The 10,588-nt window shown below is 42.9% G+C and overlaps 1 protein-coding gene across 6 annotated transcripts in view; it reads left to right on the top strand.

Moving 5' to 3' along the window:
• Window positions 1-8,077: 8,077 nt before the first annotated feature.
• Window positions 8,078-10,588, top strand: part of ACMSD (aminocarboxymuconate semialdehyde decarboxylase) — a 73,856-nt gene continuing 71,345 nt past the window's right edge. For all 6 annotated transcript variants that reach the window (XM_089329293.1, XM_089329295.1, XM_008258508.5 and 3 more), the window contains exon 1: window positions 8,078-8,272. In XM_089329293.1, coding sequence (XP_089185419.1) covers window positions 8,216-8,272 — 57 coding nt within the window. In that variant the 5' untranslated portion in view covers window positions 8,078-8,215. The remainder of the gene's footprint in view (window positions 8,273-10,588) is intronic.

Here is a 10,588-nt window from a genome sequence, read left to right as displayed (position 1 = left end):
CTAGCTATGACGATTGGTTAAGATGCCTACATCCCACACAGAGATCTTGAGTTTGAGTCCTGGCTATGGCTCCTGATTCCACCCTCCCGCTAATGCACACCTTGGGAGGCAGAGGCTGATGGCTCAAGTAGGTCTCTGCTGCATACATAGAAGACCTGGTTTGTGTTCCCAGCTCCTGGCTTTGGCCTGGCTCAGGCTCTCAGGCCCAGCAATTACAAGCACCTGGAAAGTGAACCAGCAGATGGACGTTATCTGTCTGTTTGACTGCCTCTCTATCTCTGTCCCTCTGCCTCTCAAATAAAAAACACTGATTCCCCTTACATACCACTTACTCTCTGATACCCATTGTTTTATGTGCCTTCCATGTCTTTACACATTTAATCCTTGCAGTGGCCCAAAATTCCACTATTGTTGGCCCTTATTACACACAGGAAAACAAGTATGTGGAGAATTCAGTAATTTGCCCAAAGAAATAAAGTTCGCAAGTCTAGGCTAGAGTTCCTACTTTGTCGTCCTAGACCCTCTGACTTCCTCTGGTAGTCTACTGCATTAGCAAGAAAAGGAGGTATCTGGTTTGGGTCACTGTTTATGTTGGATTCGTTGAAGCATCTTCCTCCCATCATTAACACACACAGCTACCTGCTGGCTCATTTCTCAGCCTTCAGCACAAGGCCCGTTGATGCCTGGCTTGCTTTCAGCTCTCAGGCCTTGCTAAGCCTCAGGTGCTGTTTATCTACAGACCTCTTGTTTCAGACACAACAGTCAGCAGTTTGCAAGGTTCCACTATCTGATCAAATCCCCCAACTCACCTGAAGTTTCTTTCTCCCACCCCAATCTAGGACCTGCCTCTGGAAGGTAGGGCTTAGGGATACCCTCCTCTGGGACCCACAGTAGCTACACACTGCCCTCTCCTCTGTCTCACTTTTACCTGATCTTTATGTAGTCAGAAGAAAGTTAAAATTTACTCTCAACCCTGGGTCCTCCCAAGTCTATTGCTTAAAGTTTTGCCATTAACCACTGAGGCTAAGATTTTTTTTAATAGAAAACTTTTATTTAATAAATATAAATTTCAAAAGTACAAATTTTGGATTATAGCAGCTTTTTCCCCCCATAACCACTCTCCCACCCACAAACCATCCCATCTCCTACTCCCTCTCCCATCCCATTCTTCATTAAGATTCATTTTCAATTATCTTTGTATACAGAAGATCAACTTAGTATATACTAAGTAAAGACTTCAACAGTTTGCACCCACACAGACACACAAAGCATAAAGTACTGTTTGAAGACTAGTTTTACTGTTAATTCTCATAGTACAACACATTAAGGACAGAGGTCCTACATGGGGAGCAAGTGCACAGTGATTCCTGTTGTTGATTTAACAAATGACATTCTTATTTATGACATCAGTAATCACCCGAGGCTCTTGTCATGAGCTGCCAAGGCTATGGAAGCCTCTTGAGTTCACCAACTCCGACCTTATTTAGACAAGGCCATAGTCAAAGTGGAAGTTCTATCCTCCCTTCAAAGAAAGGTACCTCCTTCTAGGCTAGGACTTTTAAAACTTAAATCCAAGCTGGCCTCAGCTTTTATCCTTATTTTTAAAAAAAGAATATTTGTTTACTTATTTGAAAGGCAAAGATACAGAGAGAGAGAGAGAGGTCTTCATCCACTTTTTCACTCCCCAAATGGCCACAATAATGAGGCCTGGGCCAAGCCGAAGCCAGGAGCCAGGAGCTTCTTCTAGGTGTCCCATGTGGGTAGGTGGGGGCCTCAGGCACTTGGGCCTTCCTCCAATGCTTTCCAGGCGCATTAGCAGGGAGCTGGATCAGAAGTGGAGTAGCTGAGACTCAAACTGGCACCCGTGGCATGTCGGTGCTGCAGGTAGTGGCTTTACCCACTACACCACAGCACTGGCCCCTACTTTTGTTATTTTAGAATTTACTCTTACTATTTACCAAAAAGAATTCACTGTAAAATTGTCTACCATCGCTCTCATTCTCTGTCTTTTCCTTCTTTGCCCCTTCCTTCCGGTCTATCAGGTTTCCCCCAATAAACTTTTTTTTTTTAATTGGAAAAGCAGAGAAATTTATTTATTGGGAAGAGCCAGAGAAATTTTCCATTTGCTGTTTTTTTTTTTAACTTTTATTTAATGAATATAAATTTCCAAAGTACAGCTTATGGATTACAATGGCTTCCCCCCCATAACGTCCCTCCCACCCGCAACCCTCCCCTTTCCCACTCCCTCTCCCCTTCCATTCACATCAAGATTCATTTTTGATTCTCTTTATATACAGAAGATCAGCTGCCCAATAAACTCTTTCCCTTAAAAAAAAAAAGAACTGTCTACCACATTATGCCAGCTGTGGCCTCATATATCTAATAACTGCACCCAGAGGCCATGTTCATTGATTGACCTCCACCATCTGGGTTAGAGCAAGTGCACTCACTGAAGTTTGCACAACAATCCAATCACCTCCTGATGCACTTCTTAGAACATAACTCTGCCAATAAATTTTATATGTGTGCGCATATATGTATGATAGAGAAAATATTTTAAATATTTATATACTTATTTGAAAGGCAGAGTGACAGAGAAAGAGGAAGACACACACACACACACAGATATCTTTCATCCACCATCTGGGTTCTCCCACACGGGTGGCAGGAGTCCAAACACTTGGGCCATCTTCTGTTGCTTTCCTGGGCATGTTAGTGAGAAGCTAGATTGGAAGTAGAGCAGCTGGGGCTCAAAGCAGCATTCTGATATGGGACGCCAGCCTTGCATGTGGCAGCTTAACCTGCTGCACCACAATGCCAACCCGGACAGAGAATTTATTTTAAGGATTGTGCTCTGACAGTTACAGAGGGTGGCCAAGTTCAAACTCTGCAGCAAAGGCCAACAGACTGAAGACCCAGGGAACTAATACTGCGGTTCAAACCCAAAGGCAGTCTGCTATCAGAATTCCCTCTTGTTGGGAAGTCAGGTTTTTTTTGTTAATGCCTCAACCAATTGGATAAAACTCACCCACACTGTGGAGGGTAAATTGCTTTACTCAAAGTCTACTTATTAAATGTTAATTCTACCTACAAAAATACACTTTTCAGGAACATGTAGAACAGTATTGGATGAAATATCTGAATGCCATGACCTAGCCAGGCTAACACATAAAATTAGCCACTGCAAGTACCCACTTGGCTTCTTTTCACACAGAGCTTCATTAATTCAATAGTCCAGATGCAGACAAATTCAAATTCAAATTTAAAAGACTGAAATTAGCTGCTCTCCAAATGGCAAGTATTGATAAAAAAAGGAAAAAATATCAAGAGATCTCTGGGTGCCCAAACCCAGGAGTAACAGAAAGGGACTCTGCTATCTTTGAAAACAAACTTGAACTCACACACAACTTTGCCAGCATCACTTCTCATCCCTGTGCTCTTACAAGGAGATGTTGCCCCTTCTGCCATTAGGGGGCAGAAGTAGTCAAGAGAGGCTTTAGGGGCCGGCATTCGGCACAGCAGTTAAGATGTTGCTTGAGATGCCTGCATTCCATATCTAAGCGCCTAGGTTCAAGTTCCAGCTCCACTTCCAATTCCAATTTCCCACTAATGTACACTCTAGGGGGCCCCAGGTGATGGCCCAAGTAACCCTGCCACCCACAGGAGAGACATGGATTGAATTTCTGACTCTTGACTTCTGGCTGGCTCAACTCTGGCTGTTGTGGCTGTTGTGGATTTGGGGAGTGAACCAGTGGATGAGATATCTGTCTCTCTTGTCCCCTCCCCACCTTACAAATAAATAAAAGAAAATAAACATTTAAAGAGGGAGAGAGAGAAAGGGAGATGTTTTTCCCAGAAGAGTTGATATTTAAACTAAATGTTGAGTCACAGACAGGAGTACCCTTGGCAGAAGGAAGGGCAAGAAAAGATCATTCCAGACTCTAAAGGTCAAGGAAGTAATTAATTAAGACAAACTGGGAATTCGTGACTCTGGGGAAGGCACAAAGTGTTCCCTATGGCTGGAGCATAGGGCACAGTGGCTAAACATGTACACAGTGAGGTGGAAAAGTACATTTGGGGTCTTGTTCCACATGGATGCTTGGACTTAGCAGTGACCAACCGTGGAAAGGCCAAAAGAGGCTTGGGGATGGATTACAGTGGGCCGAGACTGGAGTCAAGAAACCATCGGTAGGTGACCAAAGGGTGCTGGAGAGAGATGATGAGGCCTGCAAGTGAGATGAGAGAGGAGGGAACAGCACTGGGAAATACAACAGGGCTACAGTTTTTAAAATGGTTATTTACTGGGGCCAGTGCTATAGTACAGTAAGTTAATCCTCTGCCTGCAGCACTGGGATCCCATATGGGTGCCAGTTCTAGTCTCGCTGCTCCTCTTCCACTCTAGCTCTCTGCTATGGCCTGGGAAAGCAGTGGAAGATGGCCCAAGTGCTTGGGCCCCTGCACCCATGTAGGGGACCCAGAAGAAGCTCCTGGCTCCTGGCTTTGGATCAGCTCAGCTCTGGCGGTTTGCAGCCATTTGGGGAGTGAACCAGTGGATGAAAGACCTTTCTCTCTGTCTCTACCTCTCACTGTCTGTAACTCTACCTCTCAAATAAATAAATAAAATCATTTAAAAATGATTATTTGTTGATTGTGGAGAACAACAGGCAGAGAGGAAGGAGGGTGGCCTGAATACTTGGGTGTCACTGAGAGAGAAAACACAAGAAAAGGAGAAGATATGGGGTAAAGAATTTCATTTTGGAATGGGAGCTTTCAGAAGTGGTCTGTTCAACCAGTGGAGCTGCCCATCTTCTAGTGCACCACACAGGCCTAGCCGAGGAGAACACAATCACCATCACCACCACAGAGTGAGACATGCCCCTTCCCATATTCCTGGCTCACATAAACTCAGGATTCTTATACAGTGCAAAACAAGGAGGAGAGAAGCCCCTTAATTAGAATGCTAACCCATGTCTTGCTAGTATTTACATATGGTGGACTAACAAATGGATTATGTGTAGTGATATAATTGTTAGGTAATAGTTTCATCTGACTCAAGTTAATAATACCAGAACTCTAAGAAATCAATGGTGGTTCTATTTTGCAAATCATTTTACAGAGACTAAGTACCTCATCCAAGACCATCCAGCTAATAAGTAGCCAAGGCTGAAGTCAGTCCTTGGTATTTGAGCTGATTATAGACATTATACTAAGGCCAAGAGAAAAGAGCTACTCAATCTAATTCTAAACAATTTTTTAAGGGCTGGCACTCTGGCGTAGCAGGTAAAGCCGCCGCCTACAGTGTCAGCACCCCATATAGGAGCCAGTTCAAGGCTCGGCTGCTCCACTTCTGATCCAGCTTTCTGCTATGGCCAGGAAGAGCAGCCCAGAGAAGATGGCCCAAGTCCTTGGGCCCCTGCAGCTACGTGGGAGACCCAGAAGAAGCTCCTGGCTCCTGGCTTCAGATTGGCGCAGCTCCAGCCATTGCGGCCAACTGGGTAGTGAACCAGCAGATGGAAGACCTCTCTCTCTGCCTCTCCTTCTCTCTCTAACTCTGACTTTCAAATAAATAAATAAATCTTTAAAAAAAATTAAAAAGATGGCTTAGAGCTCTGTGGGCTAGGCTGGAGGTTAGTTTTCTTTCCTTGTGTGATGCTTTTGAGATCTTTGGTGGTTCCTGGGCATTGGGACTCCTCTCTGCAGCTCCCAGTAGATTACGTTCACTTGATTGACGTAGGAATAATGGAGCTACATATATTGGGGGTGGATGTTTAGCATTCCTTCTGTTCCTTCTCTGCTTCTTTTTCACAGGAGGGGCAGGAATCCTTAGAGATTCCCCTTTTGGCAAGTAGTTTCTTTTCTCTAGTCTACTGCTTCACTAAGGATCTAGTGATATAGACCATTCAAGATTTTCAGCTTAAAGTGCGAATTTTAGCTTTGTACAAGCCCATAATATGATCTTCCATTCCCCTGTAGGATGCTAATCCCCAAATCTCTAGAATTCTGAAGCCACACTGTATGAGTTCAAACACAGTCTCTATCACATAGTGATGTGTTGCAGTTGATTTCTCAACAATGTTGCACTGGGTTCGTTTCTGAGAGGAGGAGCGTGGTGGGGGCAAGAGGCGGGGAGTCACCACACAGATCCCGGGAGCCGGGTGAAAGCAGGCTTGAGGCGAGCAGCCCGCAGATTCATTTATTTCAGTTAGTACAACAGCTTATATAGCCAAGACCAGCCAATCCGGTCAAGGGGCGGTCTATGCCCCAACCAATCACATCCTGTTGCCAGGCAGTTTCCAAAGCTATCCAATCACAGCCTGTTGCCAGGCAGGCTCCGTTTGCCATGTGGGTTTCAAAGCCATCCAATCACAGCCTGTTGCCAGGCAGGCTCCATTTGCCAGGTGGGTTTCAAGGCCATTCCTGAGTAACTGACGCTGGCTTGCCAGCGGCCATCTTGGCATTGCCTTCTCATTCCACCAAAGTGATGGACAAGCTACTTAATTTCTCTGGCTTCTCCTTCTACAAAGTAGATAATGGTAATAGTTCCTATCTTGTGGGACTGTTATCAGTAACAAATGAGCTGATATGATTAAAGTACTTGGAGCAGTGCCTGGCCCACACACATTGCTCTACAACTGATTGTACCCTTGCTGGGTACTGTCATATGCCTACATGCTAATGTAAGGCTCATTCATCTGGTTTTAGCTCACTTACTTTTAAAATGGATTTTTAGCATTTCTTTTATTTGCTTTCATCTGAGCAACACTGAAAATCGTATCTGTTATCATTTATCCAGATTTGAATTATAGTAGCTGGGCTTTTTGACTCCTTGGTCCCTGCATTGTGCAAGCTGAGCTGAAGGGAGAATCCCAATGCAGAGTCAAGGCTTTGCCAGGGGCCCCGGGGTCCCTTTAACATTGTTTTTTAAGATTATTTATTTATTTGAGAGGCAGAGTGACAAAAAGAGGGAGACACACACACACACACAGATATTGCATCTGCTGGCTCACTCCCCAGATGACAACAGAGCTGGACCAGGCCAAAGTTGGGAATGTGGAACTCCATGCTGGTCTCCCACATGGATGGCAGGGGCCCCAGTACTTGGACCTTCATGTGCTGCTTCCCAGGCACATTAGCAGGGAGCTGCATCAGAAGCAGAGCAGCCAGAACTCAGAACCATGGTTCTGATATGGGATGCCGTCTTCACAAGCAGCAGCTTAGCCCACTGCACCACAACACAGTCCCCCCCTTTAACATTTCACGTGTTCTGGGGGAAAGGGTGGACACAGAACAATAAAGAGCTGTTTGGGTCCAGGCTTTCTTTAGAGGTGGGATGGTGAGCCCCACTTTATGCTCAGGGGAAGCCCACCCCATCTGCTCTGACAATCCCCAAAGGAAACAGTTTCTGTCTTATTTCCCTGACTCTTGGGCTGTGTGTAGTTACACATTACAGCATGCATATCCTCTAACCTCTCACTCAACTGCATATCCTTAGCACACACTAGGTCTCAGTACCTGTTTATTAAATGCATGCATGAATGAATGAGTGAGGGAAAGATAACAGAGGAAGGATATATATGAACAGTGCTCTCTTTCTATGATTTAAAAGCAAAAATGAAATCTTCCCCACAACTTCTCAATATGACAAATTTTCATGAACAAGCAAGTTGTTAAATATTCTTTAATGACATGGAAGTAACTAACTGAACAAAAAGCAAAAGAATCCAAATTGCTTGCTTCTGGGGAGTGAAACCAAGGCCAAGGATCTGTCACTTTTCTTAAAAATCTCTCTGTATTGTCTGATTTTTAACCATGTACTGTTAGACTTTTAACCATGTATATCTTGAAAAAAAAAGTTGAAATATGTAAAAACAAAGACTGGGCAATTTTTGACTTGCTATAACCTAAAGCACCCCTCTGTACTTTTGACATCAGAGGGAAAGTACATTCCTTTTTGACACTTTTTTTTTTTTAATTTTGTGCTCAGAGTCCTGATTACCAAAGAGTGTTGACCCAAAGCCAGGTTGTCAAATAAACAGTGCTTTGAACTTTAATAAGGCAGTTCCAATAGACCAAGACTGGACTGGGCAGGGCTACTAACTGGTGCCTAAAGTAGTCATAAGGAGACTTAGTATATCCATTTACTCCACGAATCTCATAGAGATCCTCTGATAGCAAAACTCCTTTCCTTACATGTGTCTCCTCTGATCCTGTGGAGATGAAAATTGACATCCATAGTCATATTCTACCAAAAGAATGGCCAGATCTAAAACAGGTAATGATGATTAATTTGTTGAATTACTTTTGGAACATTTCCAGAGTTTCTCAATGCCTCTATTTATAGACCTTTCTCTTCTCTGAGGAATTTGATGTTATCTTTCTCTGCTCCTGGGGTGGTTTTAAATCATTTGTTAGCTCTGATTTCCTAATTTCTAAAACTGATTTTTACATTTATTTTGAAAGCATTGGATCAAAGAAGTAGTGCTTTCTTCCCCTCGAATGAAGCATTCTTTAAAATTTCTGGACAATTTAAATAAGGCAGATTTACTTCCTCTAAATCACATATTCTGCTGCTGGGAAGATACATGCCAGCTACAGAATTTAAAGATTTGTTTCAAGTAAAAGACTATTAAAAATGGAATGTGATAGGTTTTAAGGACTTCGAAAATACATCTCTCTTCCAGAATGTTTAAAATATGGTTTAGAAGAACCAAGCTTTGTGAAATTCTTTTAGTCTATTTTAGGATGCTGTCTGAAACCTTTCCTTTTTGATCTGTAAGCTGTAAATTCTTGTTATGAAGAACTAGGGAGTAGGTACATCAAAAATCCCCAGAATAAGTGACACACAAAGGTTTTGCACAATGCATGTCTCTAAAGAGTATTCTCTATGCTTCTCTAAAGATGGAAATGTCCTTTGGTCATTAAGAACTTTTGAAGGAACACTCAAAGAGGAAGGTGGGAAACATGACAGAAATTTTAAATTGGCTTAGTGTCAGGCCTTCCCCAGTCTTTGGCATTTTGCTAATACTTTCACACCACTGAAAATGTTTCATCTCTTTTGTCCCAAGTGGGAAAAAAATGAATCAGCCTCAACTCTAATTAAAATGTGGTTCACTGTGCAAGTAGATCCAACTATTTAATTCTCGTGGTTGTCTCCTGGAAGAACATCCATCTTGAGTGTTTCACTGCCCATTGATACCTTAAGTGAGATGAGTGGTGGGAAGTGCATATTGAAAACTACAAGTGATGCGGAGCCATCTTTGAAAGCCCATCCTACTATAGCTAATGGTAAAAGCAAAACCTATCCTTCTATGGACACAGTCCTGCAAAAGGAGTCTAAATACTAACGCAGGAACATGCTGTTTTGAATACTATTGTCCTCGTCAGATTTTGCTAAGGTGTAAACACCACTTCACAATGTTGAGGATTTTATGAAGGGAATGCACCAGTTACTTCATGGGAGCAGGAGTATGACTGGCTTGTCTGGGAGCTGCATGCAGTTGTCTACTTCCTACAATACTCACCATTTCTATCCTTCATTGATGAGTAGTTGCCTAATGAATGATACAACAAATAAATTTGTTAATTTATGACACAGGCTATGGAAGGAATGGTATATTCCCCAATCTGAGAGTTTTAGAAAAAATCCAAAGTTTAGCATTTGGTATTTTACAATAGCCCTTGGTATATCCCAGCAAACAGTATTAATTCAACATGATGGTTTTTCTCTTCATTTGCATTTCAAAGAACATGCACATGAAATGCTCTAGGAATCACGATAGTCTTTAGAGACACCACCTACCTGAACACTTGGCCAAGAAATCTGGCCAGAATGGCCCATCCTCCAAGACCATGTTAGAACAACAGGGGCTTAAAGCTCCATAGCATTCACATCCTCATCTGGTCAAAGGATTCTGAGGCTGACAGAGTCCTGTGGTCTTGTATGTAGTCATATGTTGAAGTCCTCATGCATAGGTGATAGTATCAGGAGATGAGGCCTTTGGAGGTGATTAGGTCATGAGAGCAAAGCCCTCAATAATGGGATTAGTGCCCTTACAAGAAAGGCCCAAGAAGTTCATCCATCCCTTCTATCATTCAAGAAGTGAGGAGGTACCTCCAGACACTGAATCTGCCAGTGTCTTGACCTTGCACTTGCCAGATTTAAGAACCATGAGTAATAAATGTCTTTCCAGTTGATGGAATTTTGTTACAAGGGCCCATATGCAAGACAGTCATAATTCAGTTGTGCAAGCAGTCATTGTTCAGATATTTCCATCACTTCAGGAAGGAATTTTCGGTTTCTTCCACAAGCAGTTAAGGTACATTGTGCAAAGAACCTGGTTGTTCTATCAGTTCTTGTTGATTTCTCAGCATGGAATTTGGACCTAAAATCAGTCTTCAGAAATTGCCAAACTGATTAAAGCCAACATCCAGAGAAATCCCTTTTCCTGGGGAACACACTCTTTAGGTTCCTTGGGAAGAATAATTGTCTTCCCAATAAACCTAGGTCCTGATGAGATATTTATTCCCTCTGGGCTTGTCCCTAAGTAAGCTGCAAGTACCAAGATTGCCTTCATATGCATTCAACTTT

Source organism: Oryctolagus cuniculus, chromosome 3 (genome assembly GCF_051225735.1).
Source record: "Oryctolagus cuniculus isolate XC-2025 breed Fujian yellow rabbit chromosome 3, ASM5122573v1, whole genome shotgun sequence".
Classification (NCBI taxonomy): Eukaryota; Metazoa; Chordata; class Mammalia; order Lagomorpha; family Leporidae; genus Oryctolagus; species Oryctolagus cuniculus.
Note: the sequence above shows the minus strand (reverse complement) of the source record. Positions and strands in the feature narration are given on the sequence as shown.